The 23,075-nt window shown below is 35.7% G+C and overlaps 1 protein-coding gene across 1 annotated transcript in view; it reads right to left on the reverse strand.

Moving 5' to 3' along the window:
- Positions 1–23,075, reverse strand: part of EML6 (EMAP like 6) — a 119,684-nt gene that overhangs the window by 41,169 nt on the left and 55,440 nt on the right. The window contains exons 8-17 of the mRNA XM_075147809.1: positions 17,635–17,772; positions 14,764–15,020; positions 14,172–14,384; positions 13,109–13,276; positions 12,111–12,217; positions 8,917–9,035; positions 8,064–8,250; positions 7,280–7,385; positions 3,936–4,029; positions 417–517 (exon numbers count right to left, since the gene is read on the reverse strand). Of these exons, the coding sequence (XP_075003910.1) occupies positions 417–517; positions 3,936–4,029; positions 7,280–7,385; positions 8,064–8,250; positions 8,917–9,035; positions 12,111–12,217; positions 13,109–13,276; positions 14,172–14,384; positions 14,764–15,020; positions 17,635–17,772 (1,490 nt within the window). The remainder of the gene's footprint in view (positions 1–416; positions 518–3,935; positions 4,030–7,279; positions 7,386–8,063; positions 8,251–8,916; positions 9,036–12,110; positions 12,218–13,108; positions 13,277–14,171; positions 14,385–14,763; positions 15,021–17,634; positions 17,773–23,075) is intronic.

Genomic DNA, 23,075 nt, shown 5'->3' on the forward strand with positions numbered 1-23,075 from the left:
CTGAAAAACAGCTCTCTCTTGAAACTGAAAGGGTGCTGAAGTGTTACATCAGTACCTGAAGTGCAAACACTACCGTTTTTAGCAGTGTGCCAGAGGCACCTAAGATTCTTAGCTACCAGCTGGCATTTTCACAACGTGGGTCATAATCTGCCTAAGTGAATTACAGGATGCATGTTTTCTGAGACCCAAGGATGCTTGGTCAGGAGAAATCCTTAACAGTATGACTTGAGTTAAAAAACAATTAGCTGGAAATGACTTCTAAAGAGAAAGGAATATTGTGACATTTGCCGATTCAGAGGTAGTATTTTGGTAACTAGAAAATTGCTTTACAAATAAAACAAATTCTTGAAGTGAGAACATTATATTCCTGTATTAAAAATATATACATTCTCAAATAAATATAAAATATTCAATACCTGTTTGCTGCCAAAATTTGATGTGCTTCATCCCAACTGTGACTAGTTTGTCTACATGATGTGGATTACACTTTACTACAAATATTTTATCTTTATGGCCCCTGCAATAAAAATAAAAGTTAAAAAAACCAGTGAGGGATAACTTAACATTTCCAACTCAATGCATTTCATCGTATTGGACTAACCAAACGTAGTCTTCAACAACAAGAATCTAATCACCATGACTGTCATACTCTTGGTGCAAATACAACAGTATGGATCTGTAACACTCTGAGGATTGGCAGACGAGTCACAGAGGCTATGTACATTATCTCTACCATCATTACCCTATCTAAGAAAAAGTAGAGCATCCTGTTTCTAATCTGCAAGAGTTTTGCCTTGGAAGTCTGACCCACAGAGTTGGCAGAATGTATTTGAGCATACACCATATAGGAATTAGACTAGAGAAACGTGGTGAATAAAAACTGTCTCCCACTGAATTTCAGTTCAGTTAAGTCATAATGAAGAAGCAGGCAACAAAGGTCAATGCAATTAAGAGAAGGTATAAAGGGCAACATAAATATTTAAATGGATAAGAAGTCAATAAATATTTAAAATCCTCTGCCAAGAAAAACAAGGAAGTCTTTAACCTACTGTGCTTCAAGAGGAAAAATAAAATAACAAATTATAAAATTATGATTTAGGGAACAGTTCATTCAGCAGCATATACACCTTCAAATTTAGTTCTCGGGTAATTAAAGTTATTCTTGCTGGAGTATGTATTTATGGGAATTTGTAAGTTCAAGTTTCACCATTGCAAAAAATATTCCCAGACGCAAAGTAGTAATTATTTCTATTTCAGTGTTTTATAAAACACCAAAAGCAAAAATCACTAGCTTTTCAGTATGAATTTTGAGGTTTTGTACTATGATAATGTCGCTTTTGTCTGACAGGTTTAGTGGATCTGAAAAATCACATGGTTCCGATAACCCTCTTGGTTTCAGTATCTTCTTTCGGTGAATCAGTCCAGACAAAAACTGGTCCTTTACACCTTTGACATTTGAAGTACATCTTCTTGCAATTCCTCCTTCTCCTGGTCCTCCACTTTGCTATAATGATGCCCAGCCTTTCAGTTCAGGCTGGTCACAGTGCTTCTTCTGGAAGCATCTATCACACAGGCACAACGTACTGCCCCGAGTCCAAAATCAAATTAATTGCACCCTAGTGCGGGTGTCCCTGTGAAACGACAAGAGCGTGTCTGCCTGTGTGATAGGACGAATAGAGCTGACACATGAGATCCGGACCGTACGGCCTACGTTTCCACCCCGATTTCCTACAACGGTCAGACCAAAACCCGTATACAAGCCTGTGCGGTTTTTGTGTCCTTGTGTTCCGAGGGACTGGCACAGGACATTTGCTCTTACATAATGAAGAAAGGAGCATGATGTTCACTGATTTAGATTGTAAATACATTTGACAACGCTCCCCTCAGCTCCCTCAGGGATCGCAGTCCTCTAACAGAAAACACTAGGATCGAATAGGACCAGCACTGCACCAGCACACCAGGCATGAGAAGCTAGTGAAAGAAGGCCAGACACATTTTGATTCTAACAGCATACGTTTACTCAATAAGGATTTTAATGAAACTAGACAGAAGATTGTAGAGCCAAGATAGAGAAACAAGCTGTATAATTTATCTAGTGAGCAAGTAAAACAAATAAATAAGAGTATATTCTGAACATTGTGACAAGAAAAGAAAACTGAGAAGTCAGCCTGAAATAAATCACCCCAAGAAGGTTAAGCAAAAAGAATATTCACAAAAAATAAATGCAAAACAACTACAGAATAAACATAATGAATGTTTGTACATAGTGAACGTACCCTTCATTTTTCAGGGTTAGTCCTTTAGATGAATTCTTCTTGTGGGTCTGTATGATTGTAAGGAGATGTCCTTTTATTCTCCTTGTCTGCTAAGGCCACATGAGGGTCATGTCTAAAATTTGTACGTAAACTCTCCTGTCCTGGTTTTTATCTCTCTCTTTATATGTCCTACTGTGCTTACTAGAATGGGGGACTTACCTCGAGGCACTGCTAAAATATAAGCAATAATTTAAATTAGAACTTTTTAGAAGATAAACTATTTTTTTATGCTCTCTGTGAGGATCCTGCATATTTTCAAAATAATAGATTAGCAACAATAGTACATACATTGGATACATATAGTATTGTACGCTGAAAAGAACCTGAGTACTTAATCTTATATCTCTCCTGTGAGCAACCAGAGACAGGCAGCCATACAGCCCATCATTATCTTGTTTTTAACAGCTTAGAAGGTCTCTATGGGAATATATAAGGTATTTCTTCACTTGTGAGTCTGAAGCACAATCTGTCTGGAGACAGTAAAACCAGGATTGGAAAGCAAATGAAAATGTCACGTTTTACAACACAGACAACACTGTTGCTAAGCAAGCTCTACATCGCAAATTTTAAACAGGATTTAAAATCTTGCTGCCTAATAAACTGGATGTCTGAGACAAAATTATATAGCTAATATAATTATGGTACACACACACTTGGATCAAAACGTTTATTTATTCAGTAATGGTATACTACTAACAGATAGTGCTGCCAGGAGAAAATCTTATTATTTCTTCTGGAACATGTCACCATGTAATAGTGATAATAGTGTAATGCTTACATAAAAGTAAATTCTCTTTCTCAGGCACTTTTTTGCAGTTATACTAATAATTTCTACTGACCAATGCTAGATGTTACATGGTTGCAGACAGCATATGAAATTAATTCCTTGCCTTTCTGGTATGTAAGTCCATGCTTACATGAATTCTACACAATTCTAGTATCTTGACCTCAGAGGTACATTTGATTTGCTGGACAGAAACCAGGTTCTCAAACAGTTTGATTCTTCTAACATGTATGACTAGTTTAGTGTAAAGAAAATGTTGCAATTCAATATTTTAGAAGAAAAAAAGCAAACATGTAAACCGTAATCCAATCTTCTTCCCAACACTGGTCCCTTCAAGCAACTGCAAAAACTTCTTCACTACAGGGTAATTAGCTAAGCTTTCTGTTAGTAATTGCAAAGAGCAAGTATCAGAAAAAGCTGGCTCAGAAGGAAGGCAAGATCAGTAGACCTTGAAAAAATCTATTTATATTAGAGGGAATACTTTTTTCTTTTTAGAAAAGTGATCTGCATATGTACACTAATGGAACCCCGCATATCATCTAATGCATAAAGGAAAATATGACATCTCTGATGACTTCTGCCATGAATCAAGAAATAAAATTGGGAGAAAATCTTAACTTAACTTGACAAATCATTAAATGAGCTATAATATCAATGTAGCTATCCTAACAGAAAGGCTAGGGGAACTATTGACAGAAATAGTTCACAGGATTTCCAAACGCTAAGCTGCAGATCCCAAGGTTTTTAATCTGGATATACTGCTCTGAAACACCGTTCTGTTTTCAGAGAGGTGTTCTGTTTTTTTCCTATGAACAAAGTAATACATGTATTCTTACCTGGTTGTCGCTAGCTTTTCTCCTTTTTTCCAATCCCAAAACACAATGGCATGATTATCATCTAGCCCAACAGATGCCAAACATTTTCCATCAGCTGTACAGAAGCAATACTTAATGTTAAAGGTGTTAAGGCTTTAGCTGAAAATATAACAGGCAATGAACACAACAAATACATTGTAAACTGAATTTCAAATGAGGTATTATAAATGCAGTAAAAAAAGGAACTAATACTTTGAGAGATTAGGATTCAGATTCACTGATGGCCTTCAGTTCCTAAAGTTAGACTGCGTACAGAATTAGACAAATGAACTGAGAAAACAGTCAACCTGCCCAACCTCTTAAGATGACGGAAGTCTGTACCTGCTGAAAGTTTTATCCAGAAGGAGGGTTCATATTCCGATACTTAGCACCAAAATGAATACCTACTGGGTGATGACACATCAAACTGGAATCCATAGATTTCGCAGAGCACTCTACTAATCCATGACCTAGCCTTCCTCTTCTTAACTAAAGTGACTTTAAATATGGCATCACCCTTATCAGAGACAGAACAGTTGTGTTATAGGTCACAACAAGATTTTTCTGCTTAATTTTGAACTGGATGATTACAAGGCAGGCTATTCTTTTTAGAAAAGGCATTCTTTTGACTTTATTATCTTCTATTAAGTTTGTATGTCTGACCTAATTTAGTTTTTTTTATCTGTATTCCTTATCAAACCGTTGATCTTTCCCAAAGGCAGACACAAAACATTCCTGTGTGTGAGGACAAGGAAGGTAGGTAGGATCAAACAAGACAATGAAAGTCAGTTTCATAAAGTCCAAGTACTCCAAAACCACACTACATTTTATTTGAAATACTTCTGATCAGATGCTGCTGCTTTTCTTTTGCTTGAAATGGTGACAAGAATTATTAGTGTCTAATGAAATGGGTGGTTAAAAGTTAATAGGCAATGTAATGAAACTATAAATATGATAGAAAATTATAAGGCTAAAATGAACTGCTGGCTATCATCTCTTCTACTGCAGGAAAGACACAGCACTACTGATAATGAGAGGAAGAAAAGCAGGAACATAATCATACATAATTCAACAGTACTTAGGCATCCTTGCTATGTGTATGAAATAACGATAAGACCATTGTTAACAAAATTTTAGAGACAAACTACTGTCATGGAATTTTGAAAATTTTTAACAACTAAACCATAATTGCTGAAGTATATGATAAGAGAGTTGAACTTTACAGGTTGTAGCAGGAGCTGATTACCTGATTTTTTTTTTAACTGAAGAAAAGTTAAAGGTGGGGGAAGTAAAGAACTGGTGAGATGGCCAAGGGAGTGAGTGAAAGCAATGATTTGAGAATGTTACTTCTTGTAGAAGTTAACAGATGTTAAGGACTCTGTGCTTAAGCATATTTGACTTCAAGAATAAAAAGAGTGCCACTGGTATAAATTACTCCATTAGAACTACTTCAAAGTTCATAAGGCTGAATAGGTCCTCACTAGGTCCTCCAGCTAGACTGGGCTCACAGTATTTAGTAACTGAGTTCTCTGAGAAGCATGTCAAGAAGGAGAAGGGGAATTACAGAAAGAGGAAAAGAGTTCACAGTTGAATGAAACAGGCCAGGATGGAAGGAGTGTAAGCAGGCAAAGAATGAAGTTGAAAAACAGGATGGGAAACCAAAACTGAGTTTATTAAAAAAAAAAAAAAAAAGAAAGAAAAGACACAAACAAGGAGACACAAAAAGTTAATGAGAAAGGAAAGCAAAGGAAACAGTAAGAACTAATCTATAACAGTTTTAGTGAGATAAAATGCTATGAAGATAGCTGATATGAAAGGTAAATATGTAGTAATATGTATTACTTACAAGGTACAAGGTATATTTTTATATTTTGATGACAATAATTATTTTTAGGGGTAACTCAATTACGTAAATGGAACGCAGTTGACAAAATTTTGTTGGTAAGAACAATTTAACTTTATTCACTTGAAACTGGAGGTTTTATGCACTAATACGGGCTATACATTCTGACTGCTATCCAAAATTTTACATGTTAAATTAGCCACCAGAGGGCACAACCAAACATGCATGAATTAAATTATAATCTTCGAATCATAACATCATCAGAACAGTCCTACAAAAGCGACCCAGCCCTCTACACTGTTTTCAGTAATGGCCAATAGCAGATGTTTTAGAAAGTGAGTAAGGGCAGAGAGAACCAGCAGTATAGAGTCAGCCGCCAGATCAAGTACAGCCAAAAAAGGTTGGGACTTCTGCGTTTCATTCTTTAAGCTTCAAATAGTGTGACCTGAACCTGATTTAGAAAAGTCTTTTATTAACACAATGAAAACTCCCTACATAAGACCAAAGTAGCACTCTGATCCTGTAGTGAAGTGCAAATTTGCACAACTATCTGCTCCTCTCTATGCCAAGAATCTTAACTAAAGCCAGTTAGGAATGCAATATGTGCATTCTCAGGACCAGATCCTAAAGCAACGCTGCAATGATGCCAGTGGTTGCTACTTTTAAAAGGAGCTTCAGTATTTTTGTACAGATTTATGTCCACAGCATATGTGGCCAGCTTATTCTTCAGGCTTTTATAGAGGTACATGGATTCTAATACATGAAGTACTATAATCTGTACAGGAATCTAATTTTTGTTAAAAACGTAAACCACAAAGTAAGTATTTTCTAAATATATGAATGTTTGTTCAGCTAGGGATCTTAATGAGAAGTTTTCTAACATCTGTGCACACTATGTCAATTAGATCATCCTTATCCATTTCCCCTTCTTCTGGTACTTTTATAAAGATGCAAAAGTATGTAAGTCACCATCATATGGATAATGTTTTTCAATGCTGAATACAGGAATTACCCTTTGCTAACTGAGACTACTTAGGTCATCCATCTCAGAAAGACAAGTAGGGGAAACAGCAGACAACTGTTTGTCATATTTACTTCTTCTGTAAACTCACCGAAAAATGTGGGAACTGTTAGCAAATTTGAAGAATTGTACGAGCCTACAGATCACATTCCTATCTAATTTATACACTTCAAGCCACCATCCTGCCTGCTTTTAAGTTATTATACCACCATGTATACAGCCACCAGAGTCCTAGCGGTACACTTGGTATTATGCATCAGACATCACAAAAATCAATTATTAATCGATTGAGAAAAGGCCCATGACTGACTTTACTATACACACTATTTTTATCAAAACTGTCAGCAGACTTTTATGTAAAATTTGTATTGGTTGTAAAATTGGCTAGCTATACAAATTAAGATTTCATCATAAGGATTGCTTTTTAATTAATCGTTTAGATAAACGTAGGTTGTGGCTTACCTGAAAAATCCAGTGCACACACTCCTCTTTGATGCTGGCCTTTGAGCAATGATAAACATTTCAGTGTCTGTGTGTCCCAAACATGGATAGCAGCATCTCTTCCAACCTAAATCAGAGGGTTAATTGGAATATCTGCTCATAGAAGTTCAAAGCACACCAATATCAGTAATTAGCACTACTACATCTTCAAAACGCTCCAGAGGTAACTACTTTTCTACTTGCCCTATTTTATCTTTTTCAAGATCTAGTTTTTCTTTTAGAGAAATATCAGCAGATAGTCTCTAAAACATCAGTACTCAGTATCATATTAATCGTATCATTTATCATGATATATGAATATATAATATTCAGGACCAGATATCAGTAGAGTGCCCAACATAAAATAGCCTTTATCTGAGTAAGGCTTTTGAATGCTACTACAGTACAGAAATACAGACACTGACTAATGAAACCCCAAAATCTCTTAGGATGTAGATAAAATACAGCTCCTGCATTTTACAGATCAAAGCAGAGGTTCAAAGGGAATATAAGATTTTTTGCAGGGCCAGCATAAGATTGGCAGTTTTTCTGTTATATAGAAATGATTTAATAATCACCTTAAATAGTTTCCAGTCCAGTACTCCCCAGCAGTTTGGCAGGGATATAGGAAACAATACACAGCTTACCCATATTTAGGAGGAAATACTAAACTGAAGGACAAAGAGAACCACATTTTTCCTAACTATATATTGTAAAGGGAATTTACTTCCATGTTTTGCTAAGATCATCACTTCTAAATACTCACCTGTCCAGTAGCAACATAGTCTTTCACTGGGTGAATGCTTAGGCTGAGGATATCATCATCGTGACCAAGATACAGCCTTTGAGCGTGTTGTTGCCTATTATATACAACAGCTACAGCAGCAATATGGTACACTACTTCTCCAGTTTGCGTGTAGAACAAGTTATTTCGACAGTCATAGCCTCTATAACTGAAGTAAATACAAACCAAATTATATTCTGTTTCAAAACTATTCTGGTACTTTGTGTAACAAATTGTGCAAATAATTTGTGCATTAACTTGAATAGAGTACATCTGCGGTGTCAGCTTTAGCTCAAAAATATCACAGCACACAGGCAGAGAGAGAATGTTCCTACTAAGTGCAGGCATTGATGAATCTTCTCATGGTTTACTTTGCGCCTAACTCCTAAATTAGTACTAATTTCACAAAAAGAATATATAATTCACATATAATTGTATCCAAATCAGTTTTACAGGGACTTGGGCTCAAGCAGAAATCTACCAGGCATTGCTACAAATCACAGCTATCATGATCCACTTAACAGAGAATCCTTGCTCCAGGAAACATATGGTGTAGTGAACAGCTAGTTTAAAATGTAATTTTATAAAATGCAATGCTGATGTATCATTTATTATATGGCTACAGTATTATAACCTTCTCTTGTTCCTTAACAAATACAACTGAAAAAAGAAAATGTCTGATATTCAAAAAATTATCCACAGTAATAATGACAAACAAATTAATTGTGGGTAAGCACTGAAAAATGCCTTACTAAATGCTCTGACATGAATTGATTAACATTGCTAGGATGTTTTAACAATCAGAAAAAACAAGTATTATCTAATATTACTCTACCCATGTATAAACTGCAACTTTAAACTGTCCTCAGGCGCTCGGTCTCTTTTAAGGAAGGGCACAGAATGGTTTTTCTCTTTACTTTGCTGTTTCAGCTGAGGTAGGTCTTCTTTGTAAACCTGAAGAATAATTGTTAAAGTTAATTACACATCTCCAGTTTTCTAAACATTTGTATATATGAATGAAAGTGACTTTCTTTTAAGTGTTAAGTTTAATATATGTTATGTGATATTCAGTAGTTACAACACAGAGTAAGTCACTATTGCTCCCCACAGAACTTTAGATAATAATAAATGTTTTCCAGACAATGAAGTCCCCTGACATGTGAGTGGCCCAGAACACTAGTCTGGAGTAGCAGCAGCGAGTGTATTTATTCTAGAATATTCCAGTGTCACTTAGTGAAAAGGAATTTAAATATTGACTGGAACTCCTTAAGTGTCTTTTAACTTCAGATGTGCTTCAGTGTACATACTCAAAGCTGAACACAATGAATTAATTCTATCTAGGGGTTATGGTGAAATATACAGTAACCAACAGCACTTAAGTGATTTGCCAATGTGTCCAGAATCCCGAAGTAGAATTACAGCTCTATAAATACACTGAAGACACAAAATACTATACATTTAAATCTTTCAGAAATGCTGAAACTCTGTGGAGCTGCTAAACATGTTTGAAGCATCTTCAAAGCTGTGGCACCAAACAAAATCCATTATAATGCTGAAATATAGCTTCATTGTTTGTTTTCTGTGCCTACATTTCTTGGATTTTGCAAAAGGACAATGAAATTGCTATTCCCACAGAAATCTACCTGACTGCAAAGATGGAATACTGGATTTTTGCAAGAAAGGTGTTCATACAACGAGCTGAGCTTTTGAAATGGTAGGCAAACAGAGCCTGTCACTCGTGTGTATTGTACCTTATCCTGAGTGTTCTCATCCATTTACTCTTGCTCCTCAGTGAATGCTACCATTGAAACAGAATATAGGATCATCATTTTCTAATGCATCTCAAAATCTAGAGTCCTCTATACTGCTTCATCCATAACATTAAAAAAAAACCAAACCCAACCCCAATTCTCAAGATTAATGTTTTTGTTTCCATGTGGTTTTGTAAATTATTTCCTTTAACAAAATGTAAAGTGCAGCTTATGCTTGGGGTTGTCTCATACTTCCTGTATAAGATTCTATTTTAAGTTGCTTCTGGCTTTTCTGCATTAACCTGCCTGGAATATTGCTGTTTAACTGCCTACAACTATTTTTTCACTTCTAGTTTTTAAACCCAGACGTCCTTTTTGACACATAGACAGCATGGAGGAGGATGCTGTCTGATTTGAGTACTGATGGAAAATCAGGAGAAGGAGGAGGAGAGGCGGAAGAGGATGGGACAAGCACTCCAGTGAGACTTGGAGTAAAAGAGAGGGGAGGGAAAAAATTTGACAAAACCTCTGTTTCATTTGACAAACACGATCAATCTCAGTAATAAAGAGGTAAAATAAGCTGTTGTCAGAAGGACCTATGTAATTAATTGCAGAATCTAGAAAGCGAAGTGAAAAGACAAAGGATGGTCCTTGGCGAAAGCATGGAACATTAGAGGTGATCCTTCCACATTCTAGAAAGCAGCTCTATGTCAGCCACTGAATCACTCAAACCAACTTGAACCAAGCTTATTGTGTATTTTTCACACTTAGTACAAGATCCCAGTTCTGGTCTGAGGAAGTTCTGACCTTTCACTGTTGCAACTGATAAGGTAACAGGACAGGGTGACAAGCGATATTCTATTCACAATGACAACAGCTCCTGAAAATCAGGTCCCAGGTATTTTTAAATAGAAGTGAAAGTCAGAAGACACACAGCAGAATTTTATGTTAATGTTTCCTTTCCTTCAAAACAAGAATAACAGCACCCTTCCACATCACAGACTGTCATAAAGATCAGTGTCTGTGAAGCACTCAGTATCATGAATGGAATGCAAAGAACCACAAGGAAAATAATTCTGTCTTCAGAGACACATTCGAGCAATGTGCAGTGAAGGCGGCCATGGAACGGCCTGATGAATGCAAAAGGATTGAATAGTTTATTGTTAGGAAAGAGCTAAATATCCCATACGCCAAATGAAGTAGAAGTCCCGCAGAAATGTGTGATCAAAATCCATGCACCTAAAAAGCGCAAAACGATGTTTTATTATGGCATTTTCCAAACTTCATGTAACTTTGTGACTTGAATAATGTTTTCTAATATAGTAGTGTGGGTGCAAATTGTTATGATGCAGGCTGGGTGAAACCTCACGTCAGGGAGCAGCAAGGTAAAACTGCTTTGTGAAAGAAGAGGAGCCAAGAGCTGAGCCAAGAGAGTGCCCTCACAGAGAGGGCTGCAGTCCCACAGTGCCCCAGTGGCATGAGCACAGCAGATTCGGTGACTGTAACCAAGTTCAGGCAACAGTCCTGATCACCAGGCAAGCGCATAGTGACAAAGCATAAATCAACGCTGAAAGATCAGGTTAAAGAGTGGAATGGCATACTACCATTCCTGAAAAAAGTCAATGCAGTAAAGAATACTTATTTGATTTGTTTTCTTCTTGCATGGAAGCAATCTATCTTAATTTATCTCAGAACATAGTTGTACTGAAAATAGAAAAAAATTTAAGTGTATTAAGTGCTTATTAGAGACCAATTTTACTTGGTTCCCATAAAATAGGGCAATTTCAATTCTTGGACATTGTTGTCTTCGGCAATAAAAAAGAATCGTCACAAATAAATGTATTATACAGGCTTCATAGTCATTAAGAGTATTCTGCTTTGAATATGCAGAAGTCATACAAAAACTCTGTGAGCTGTATTCTACAAATCGGGATTCTAAATTTGATAGGACTGAAAAGTCTTCTCTAACATCTATCATGAGAATGGGGATAGCAATAAGCTCTCATGTTTAAATTTTTGCTTTTTAAGATATATTCTTTATTCTAGTACATAATGGTATATACACCAATGCTTTTTCTCCAAACCCTTTTAAATTCTTATCTCCAGCTAAAGTAAACTCTGTTTTTATGTATATTGGTTGCGAAATCAGCTGAATACTGTCAAATTAATCTTCCTAGAGTAGTCTGATGAATTAGCTGCAATCTTCTTTTACTTATCTTTACTGAATAGTCACGATAAATTGTCAGGTAATTGGCACAACGTGTTAATTTTTACTCACCTGGCGATCATAGTTGATTTGAGCTTCCTGCTCAATGTCAGAATCTAACTCTGGCACATCAGATAAATCCGAATCCGATTCTTCACTGTAAGAATCAATGCCACCCTCTGCATTAAAAAAATGTAAAAAAATCAATACAGAACACATCTAATCACAAGAAAATAGTATGTGTTTTTATATAATTTAGACTACATGCAAAGTAGTATGCAACAACTTCGGAAGCTTAAGCAGCTTGTAAAAATCAGGTGGGCTGACTGAATGTGTCAGGTTTCATTTGTTTCTCCTGTTTCAATGCCTGGGGCAGGAGGGTGGCAGAGGGAAGGAGAATAACTGAGTAGTTACTAGTACATTTCCATCATCTGAGAGAACGCTGTTTTCTTAATAGGCTTTGGAGTGAAAACATACAGAAATGGTAAATAAAAACTTTCAGTGTGATCACTGTGTTTAAAAAGATTTGCTGTAACACAGATATTTTACCAAATTGTGCAGGTACGGAGTGAATTTTTGCCCTTTTGCTGAAGGGAATTCAATTTTCAGCAGTTGCCACTGTGTAGTTCATATGGCTTTTGTAGAAAATTGTAAATATCATGGATATAACAAGAAAAAAAATTCTAAAGCTATCACATATATGAATTTGCATTAAAAGGAAATTAAACAATTCAACATGTGTAGTCCAGACTTCTGAATGCAAATTAGATGGCTAATTTTGAAAATTTAATTTGCTCTAGTAATCTCCCTCTTTTTTCCTACGCTTTGACAAATACTAATTGTGTATTCCTAAGTATACAATATAGCAGACCGCATAAGAGTTTTTAATGTACCTTGCCTGAAACAAATGGTTGTCTAAGGAAAGTACAATGTCCCAAACATGCTAAGTATATGCAATTCCAGGGAATGATAATAAAAATATATTCTGTTAATTCAATAAAAGCTTTTCCAACAGTGCTGCATTCTCTGCTGATTTTATTAATAAAAAATTAAGAAGAGATCATTTTTACCTTGTGGAGATGTTTCAAGGATGCCATTTGTTATCCCTTCTGGAATAAATCGCCACTGAAAAACAGAGTGATCAGCACCTCCTGTACTTAAAACCCACTGAAAATCATGGGACCAACGGACATTGGTTACATGTGCTGAATGGCCAACATATTTTCTAAATTTAGCTCCTAAAAACCAAAAATAGAACAGGTAGTATGTAAGAAGAAAAAAAAATAACATTGTAACTAATAAAGTTAGGCTTTTAATGGAAACACTTATGAAAACAGAAAACAAAAAGATACTTAAATATGTCTTGATATTCTGATACTAATAGTAATTATAAAATAAAAATAAATGGCTTAAAATAATATGAACGATATGTTGACTTCGGTTTTCCAAAAAGCACTTAAATCTTGGTAGGAAGTACCAGATACACATAGGGCTTAATTGTCACCTTTATGGCCATTGCTGCTAATGTGAATTATACGCATGTATGGTGTATTGTACTATACACATAAATTCAAATTCACTATCAGGAAATATACTGATATGATATCAAATTAAACACTGAAGATCACGGAAAGCTAAAATGTTTTATTTAGTTTTGTTTTATGCATCGTACAGTGAGGAAACAATCTGTGTTAAAAGCCTACTACAGATATGAATCAAATAGTTCACAGAGCTACATTGACACGCGCTAACAGACAGAGAAACCCTGCTGAAGTTTCTGAAATTGTTACTGGCATAAATTTGGATGAATTATAGTAGTGCATCTGGTGTTGATACAATTTTGATGTGATGTAAAGTCTTGCTGAATTAGTTTCTGAAAGTGTAATATCAGAATAAGCACATGTTAAACTATACATTCTGAACAGTTCTAAAACCAAGTACATATACATTGGCAGGAAATCGCAAGATACATAGAGGGTTAAAGTCTCATCTTTATGTCCATTAATACTAATATGAATTGCGCACACACTAATTTGAATTATACACAAGAATCAAAAGCCACCATTAGAAAATATACTGATGTGGCATCAAAGTAAATATTGCATTCTTCAGAAATACAAAACACTATCTTACCTTTCTTTAGGCATGGAAATCTGAATAATTTAACTAGCCCAAAATCATCTCCAGTCACTAGCACTGAGCTGTTGTAATTTCCATCCACAGAGTTGACATCTGTAATGTTTGTATATTTTGGCCAAATTCCATTCACTTCAGATCCTATCACGCAGGTCCATGAGGCCCAGTGAATTCCTTTGATCTCATCTTTGCTAGTTAGATGCTTCCCAGCTGAAAATATGCAAGTGAATAATCTGTTTAATCATTTGTTTTTCAGTAAACTCCGTTTCTTTTCATCACATTTATCTGTATATTCTTCTTGGGATTAGTCTTTTAACCTCAATAAATTATAGAGATTCACAATTTTACTTTAAATTTGTATAATCTTACATTTGTGGTATTTGACGCCATCACACATCTTACAAGTTCTAATGCAGCTGCACGTAAACATGCTAAAAACATACAAAAGTGGAAGAATGTTAGATATTTCTGTAAGTTCCAGTCAAGAAACTCTGCTTGCAGATGTACTATTTATATCATACTTTTGCTGTTCTCTTCAAATCAACACTGAAGTTTACTTGTTCACAACATAAGCCACTTGTAAACTTACACGGCATCTTGTAGAACAGTCTCTCTCCTGCTCCATCATTGGTTTGCAAGAATTTACTATCCATAGACCAGTCAATATGAGTTATAAAACTAGAAGATTTGTTGCATTCTCCTATTTTTTTGTATCGCTGAGCAACCGCATAGATATCCACTGGGCCATCGTTAGAACCCACAGCAAGGTACGAGCCATCTGGTGAAAATTTCATTTCATGGATTACTTCTTTTCGGTCTTTAATATGAACTACCTCTGTCATGTCTCTGCAAGAACCAACAGTGAAAATGTGAACTGTAAACTTGTGAACATGCAATCCACAAATATTTAAGACAAATATGAAGATAGATGCACTGAATAATTTGTACAACAAAAAGCACATTTCACAAAAAAACCCTTTTTTGGAGAAATTCCTATTGCTTTCATTGGTTACAAGCATACTTTTAAAGCAAAAGTTAGAAACAACTTTACCTGTCAATGATACTCTTCATTCTATTCACCTAATTTTAGCTGTAAGAGAGTTAGCTGTCTAGTCTAAACTCACCCAGACTTAATTTTTTTTTTTAACATAGACAATGGAAAAAGAGTTCCATCTAAAGAGCGATTACCCTGTCTCTCACAAGACCATGTTGAAATGGCCTTTGGGAGACACCCATTTCTCCACATTGACTCTTCTGGGGAGGCAGGCAAACAGTTTAGATTAGAGGCTAAATTAGACTGGTAAAGTTAGGTATGATTAATCCCACATGCCATGACCTGTTAGCTACAGCTTTGGGAGTTGCAGCACCACCACTACCATCACCCACCAGTGGAAGAACAGAAGTGACAATACCTTGCATGTGTCTTTGAAAAAAATCAAGACAGCTATATAGTCTAGTTTTCAAAAAAATAGTCAATTCTTCCCTATCAATCAGGGAACCAAAAACTTCAATGCTAGTGAATACAAACAAAATTTTTGCAAGTACGTTTCCCCAAATTCTTTGGCTATGAGGAAAGAATTAAAACTAAATTTAAAAAAAAGAAAAAAATCTTCCCCTGAGTTGACTGAACAAAGAGCCAAGTCTCAGTGCCATTAATTTTGTATTTACAAAGACAGTCCATGACGGATTATACATTTGGGCTGTAAGGAAATTTTGCGAGGAAGAGTCTTCTGCAGATGTCATGCTTCTGTTACTCTCCATTTTAAGCTTTTAAAATATTGTTCCTGATTTCTGCTTTAATTAATTACTGCTAGTAGCATCAAATTTATGAGAAGACTCAACTTTATTTAAAAACCAATAAATTTTGTTAATATATCTTAAAAATGCTGATACATAGCACTGTTAAAAGCAGAGTCCTGAAAGGAGAATCATCTGTAACTGAAGACAGAGATTTCTGGGAGACGCTCATATGAATGGAAAGGTTAATATTATAGATGATCAGGATCTTAAAAAAACTAACAGAATAATTTTGTTAGGAATTTCTCTTATAATGGTGAAACTCCCAAATGTCAATAACAGTAGAAATTCTGTTGGGAAAATTCTTATTTATTCATAGCCTTTTTGTTCCTTCAAAAAGTGTTTTGGAAAAAAAAATATTCATAGTTCTCCCTTATTACTGAAAACTGGTAACATAACTATTCCATAGTGGTAAATATTGCTACTGAGAAGAGCAGCTAATTCTCTGGATTATCCCATAGATCCAGATGCTTCATGGTCAAGAAAAAGGAGAACAAAGATTCATATCGCTGAGTAAATGATTTAAAAAAATGCCAACAAAACACATTGCCATCGTCCAGTTTTCCTGGATCACGGGCTGCAGATTTGTTACCCTGTCAGGAGATCTGTCAGAGAAAAGGAACAGATGGAGAAGCAATTGCATTCGGGGCCTTACACAAGGGTGTTGCCACTCTTTCAGGAATAATGCTGGGTTTATCATTATCAGTCTCCGCCAGCTGAATCATGAATAGTGTGTTAGGTATCAGGGAAATTAGATCTTAAATCTTAGACAAGATTACTGTGAGACAAAGAAGATTAACTTCTTTAGAAAAATACTAGTCTTTGAAAAGGATTTTAAATTAATATGAACAGATCACTTAAGTTTTGTTAAAGTCATTAAAGCAGTACATTACAGGGGTTTTCACAGATCTTCCATCGATTACAGGCTTTTCCCTCCTATCGGCTAGTAGTTCAAAGTATTTTAAATATATGCTTACCAACAGATAGAATAATGTTAATGAAGTGGTAAACTCTTCCAAGTATCATTTAAAATAGCTTACGTGTTTTGAAACCACGCTATTTTGTTTGGCTATTTCACTTCATGGCCAATTTTATGTTTCACTTGCTTATGTGTGTCTTCCATAATAGTATTCCACACAGAAAATGCCTGCTGCATACGACGCACTCATGCAAAAAAAGGCTTGTCATCTAATATGAAAAGTAGAATTCACATATATCTTGCAAATGCTTAAGAATGTCTTTCAATCACTGATTATTTTGCATAGTATCCATTCTTGTATATGGCAGAAAATGAACCACATGATCAAGGAGATCCCTCTCAAAACAATATTATCTCTGTTATGCACTTTTCTTTTCACAAAATATCTGTATGATTTCAGAATAAATAAAGAAAAAAAGCCAAACTTGAAAAACTTAAATTTTATCAACATTTTTACTAAGAGCTAATATTTTGAATTAAATAAAGCATAATTGCCAAACTACCACTTTTTAAAACACCAAGTGATACTATGGAAGCATATGCTCAATTTTTACTCTTTGTTGTTGATAAAATACCCAATGATTTTTTTCTTTTTATATGAGTAAAATACTTTATAATATGGTCTTGATTTACTGAAGGAGAAAAAAACTAATAACATGAGAAACTGACGTAGGATTTTCTCACCGTACTCGAAGAACAATGAAGGAGCCATCCTTCATTCCCAGTGCTAACTGTGATCCATCAGGACTGAAAGACACACTCCGCACTGCTTCTTCCATATTACAACGAGCTATCAAGGCATGGTCAGCAAGACTCCATAATCTGCATCAAAGGAAATTGAAAGCAGTAGGAGATTTTTCTTGACTGCACAATATTTCAATATCATCAAGAGTAAAAACAAAAAGTCTAACTCGTTTGGTAAATGCCCATTTGCATGCACACCTTTTATTAAGATTTTATAATGTATTGAGTTCCTTTCCAACCATGGAATGAAAAAAATTTCACTACTTGAGCTTATAGACTTACAGAAAGTTAGTTTTTAAAAACTCAGAACTGCTTATCGATCTAGAAGAGAAAGGGTGTGTACAATGACTGCCTGAATCATTACATGGACACAGAATTTTCCAACAGTGGCACTGAATGTCTTCACAAATAACATCAAATGAAGCTTTCAGACACCTTCAAGTGAAGTTCCAGATTCAAATTTCTTTCAAAATAAAGGAGTCTTTACTGTTCCCAGTTCTAGCAGGGATGGCACCTCAGACCTGAACACATATCTGTGACACCAGAAGAGAAAACAGGGTGAAGCTAAATTACATAATTGTTTGGTGTTTTCTCCGGACTTTACTTATCTGATATAATAGAATTCCCCTAGACGAATAATAAAAAAATGCAGTTTCTGTAGACAGAAAGGGTCAATGCAGATCAGACCGAAATTTTCACTGAAAGTGAAAGCAATATTCAGAGAGCGTAAACATTGCAACCATGGGGAAAATTTTTTTGTCATAACCCTGAATGAATTTTAGTAGATAAAACTGCATGCTGATTTGCCTATCTACATAATTTTAAATAAAAAGAATCAACCAATAAATTATGCCATAAGATGGAGAAAAGTGAATAATGTACCTATATTTTTAAGAAGGAATCGAGGGAGTTTCCCAGATCACTACAATCAGATCTTAGTAGTATGCAAGATTTAGAAAAAATTTTAAAGAAAACAATAATTAAAATTATGGAAGAAAATGCATAAAAGACCTCCTGGGGTAGAAAAATTAAGTCAGCAATGCCCAACTACCTTTATTTTGAGGAGTGTCGTAAATCTAATGCATTTGTAAAAGATTTATAACATATTCAGTAAAATATTTGAATAGTAGCATATGTGATTATCGGCTAAACTCCAGAAAATGACAATTTGTACAAGAACTGTAATGTGATACTGGATGAAGTTTTATAGCAAGCTTTACAGAAAGAAACAATTCGGCTGGATGGAAGATACTACTGAGATTTCTAGGTACAAGCTTTGGAATAGTAACGTTTAATATTTTCACTAAAGACATTGGCACAAAAGATGAGAATGCTAATGAGATTTGCTATGGACAGCAAGCTGGGAGGCACTGTGAACCCAGAGATGGATTTATCATATTGGAAGAAACAGAGGTTTCTTGATGATGAAACAAATAGACATGGAATGAAATTTAATCAAAGCCCATATTTTCCGAGTCTTATGTCTAGCACTGTGCTGTAAGTTTGAAACACAAGTGGAACCAGCAAAAAGAAGTAAGTTCTCACACTATTTTTCAATTATAGAATGACTGTGATCCATGAGTGAGCTGCAGACAGCAAAAAGGAAATTTGATCCTAAAATATATCCTGGGTGCTCTTCCAGAAGGTACAAAAAAACAATAGCACACAACACATTTCGACCTCATCTGGCATGTTCTTTACAAGTTATCTCAAGAAATCGGAATAAAAACAGGAACAGATGCAGTTAAGGATTATTAGGATGATTAAGAGAATGAAGACTGTATCACATTAAAGAAGACCAAAAGAGTTTAACTTTTATACCTTAGTGAAACAAAGGCCGGGAAGGGATAGTATTGCTTCCAAAAATACATCAGTAGGGTAAACGTCAAAGAAGGAGAAAAAGTTATGTTGAAGGACCATGTTGGCACTAGAACAAACAGCATAAACAGAACATTGGATATAGCCTGAAAAGAAGGAAGTTTCTGACCACCCCAGCAGTAACATTTAGATACAGCCTTGAAGTAGAGTAACAGGAGAAAAAAATAAAGAATTTGATAGAATTTGATAAATTTAGTGAAAGGATTATAGAGTTTGACTGCCTGCATTGAGAAAGAAACCCTTTGGGCCTTGTCAGGTTAATGTTATTAGGATAACTCTAGAATCAACAACCCTGAACGATGCTGGTTTCCTCTTAGGCTGAGAGAATAAAAGGATGAGAAAGAACTTTAAAAGGCTTCTCTGTGGAAAAATGGCAAGTACTGTTTCCTGGTGAAAAAAATGGATGTGGGATGCTAAAACTGCTTTCAAAGACAAAACAGAAGTAGAAAGATGCAAGATTCTTAGCAGCCCTTGCTAGGGAGAAGCTATGAGCCCAATACAACAAAGAATGAACCAGAGAGAATTTGGAAAGATTTAAAAGCTAACACCAGGACAAAATTTGCCTCCAAAATATTGCTTTCACATGGATCGCTTTGACCAATACATTAGAAGTATAATTGCAATACATGGCAGTGCAAGCAGAATAATTCAATTTTCTTTAAAAAAAACCCCAAAACTTTTTTAAATTAATGGAAAGGTAATTCCAAATATAAGCTTTTTAATTTTATAACAGAAAAAAAAAATGTTTTGCACACATACAGGCATTTGTATAGAAAACCGACAAAATAAAAGCCTGGCTTTGCTTATGAAAATAGAAAAAGTATCTCTGCTGGCAAAATACTTCTGTAAGTTGTTTTTGGAAGCACCAGATAAATAAACTATTTCCGTATAAAAAGTGTATGTATTTTCAAATAAGGCAAAGACATGTTTTTACCATTCTTTGGCAACTTTCCTATGCATATGTTTAAATGACTGAGTTTAAAAAACCCAAACAGGCTCATGAAACATTATTTTTTAGTTAATATTCCAGTCTTTTCTGTCATATAATTGACAGATGAGATTATTTATTGGAGCACATACTGATTACAGCCTCCCAAGAGGCTTACTAGCAACCACTTCATTTGCAGAAAAAGCCACAGCTGATGACAGAAGCTTTACTGTTGCTTTGTTTCATTCGACCAGCAGAACAATGCTCCACACAAAAAATCAGAGATATAAATATGCAAAGGGATTCATATAAAAACAGGTTCTAACCAATCTTCTTATAAATGCAGGAGTACAGAAAGAGATCATTCAAGAAGACAGACAGTGTAGTGTAGCCAGAACAGCAGCTACTTGTGGTCCTGCAGCTAGACGTTATAACAGGACATTACAAAAAGACATGTGTGAGGTCCATTGAACAAATGTAATAAATAATTCTGTATGTCTCTCAGCATTCAGGTGAGAATAATGCTTTTTTCCTGTTCCTGTTGTAAAAGACAGGAAGCAGGCAGCTTTCCTAGTTGATATGCTTTTGAAGTTTAAAATGTAGGAAACCTGTATTTTGCTAGAGCCTTCTCTCAGCTGGGCTGGGGGAAATCTACAGTAATTCCCCCTAACTCTACAGAGCTCCTTTTCATGTAGACATCTCACTTAGAACATAATCTGGCCCACTAAATACTTTTATTTGTAAAACAATTTAGATTTATATTATATAGCCACTCTTTTCCAAATAATGTGATAACCAAATACTAAGAAAAATTACACAATGAACAGCAATATAGAAACATTCCTGTCAATGCAATTTTATTATTGAAAAAAAAATTGTAAGAAAATCCTTTTGTGTACTTTTTTATCTTAATGAAAATATTTATATATTTCACTGGAATTCCTGACACGAAGCATTAGCACGTTCCCATGTTCTCTAGTGCCTAAACAGCTAAATGGATGTGTGATGTAGTGCAGTAAAATACCTGTAATGTTAACAAACGCACATTTTATAGAATGGCAATGTTCAAAGGCATCAGTAAGCCAATAATAACAACTATAACGATGACAATAATCATAAGAGCACCACTAATTAAGGCTTTATGTGCACAAAGAGCATGCTTGCACAGTCTTTCCTAGAGGGGCACGAGCTTGTTCCAAGCACCCTTTGGGTCAGCAGTACATTATTCAGCTCCAAGCCAGAGCTGAATTACCATCCTAAGAGATGAGTCCAAGATAATCAATCCAAAGTCTTAGCATGGCTTATTAGCTTGAGGGCAGTACAATGCTAATCCCAGCTTTCCAGCTCTTGTTTCAGAACTGGCTTGCATCCTACCAGAAAGCAGGCAGTGTGAATTTGTGCCTCTCTATAAAACTGCGCAGACAAATCCAAGCAGAAGAGACACTCCGTGTGTCCTACCAATGTGTAGGAAACAGGGCGATAACGTGACTGTAGTGAACAACCGGCAGTCTTGTTAGTTTCACAATTTGGATTTTAATTATGGTTAGAAAGAGATGCGGGATGGCAGGAATAGGAAACCAGTACAAGTAAAAAGACAGAAAGGAAAGGGAGAAAGAAATTCCAACTGACCAGCAAGCTTCAAGGCAGAACTGAATCATAAAGTGGAATCTGAAGGAGCATAAATTAGAAGCTGTATGTATGGTAGGAGATTGATTTTTTCCCATTGAAATATGGCCAAATGGTAGAATCCACATGTATGTTTCTGAAATAAGTTGACAAGTAGTCCATAAAAACTGAAAAACCGTTTGGTAACTGCCTGGGGTTGATTTGAAAATATGCAATCAAATTGTCTATATAAGATGAAAAGCAGTCACCATCCATCTGGCACAGGGTTGGAGAAAATCCTGATGGAGGGGTTAGAAATTAGGATAGCAGGGTCAGGAGAAACCACGAAGGAGGACAGTAGGGGAATCAGGACTTGGGAAACCAAGCTGTCATGAACCCCATTGTATGTGCTGTTCTGCAGGGGGTAGGGCTTCAAGGTAAGGGCAGAACCACAATTTGAGGAAAGACTCAGGGAGACTGCCATAATAAAAACCGGTCTCCCAAAAATCTCTCCAGTCCCCATGAGTAGCTTTGGCAGTCAGGAAAACCTCAATCTCTTTAATCACAGGTAAACAATTAGTCACAATGGGCAGTGTCCATGCCCAGTTGAGATAACACAAACAGCTGTGTGGGTATGGGAGTACATCCACTACGGTGAGAATCTTAGCTTAACCTCCAAACTATACAGCGAAGTCTTACTAAGCGTATTAAAAATGCTTAGTTTTTTTCAGAGGGTTATCAATTTGCCAAATTTTAACAGGGACAGGAAAAGAAACATCCTTGACTTTGTGACAACTTCCACGAGTATGTGTACGAAACTTCAAATCTCTGCTAGAAAGGCTTGAGGCACAAGTGCTACAACTAAACTGAAGGATCTTTTTCATTGGCGTAAACCAGTGCATTTTCATTAATCTCATTTTCCAGCATTTTAACTGAATTGGTTTTAGATCAGATTTTCTAAACTCACGGC

Source organism: Calonectris borealis, chromosome 3, assembly GCF_964195595.1.
Source record: "Calonectris borealis chromosome 3, bCalBor7.hap1.2, whole genome shotgun sequence".
NCBI lineage: Eukaryota > Metazoa > Chordata > Aves > Procellariiformes > Procellariidae > Calonectris > Calonectris borealis.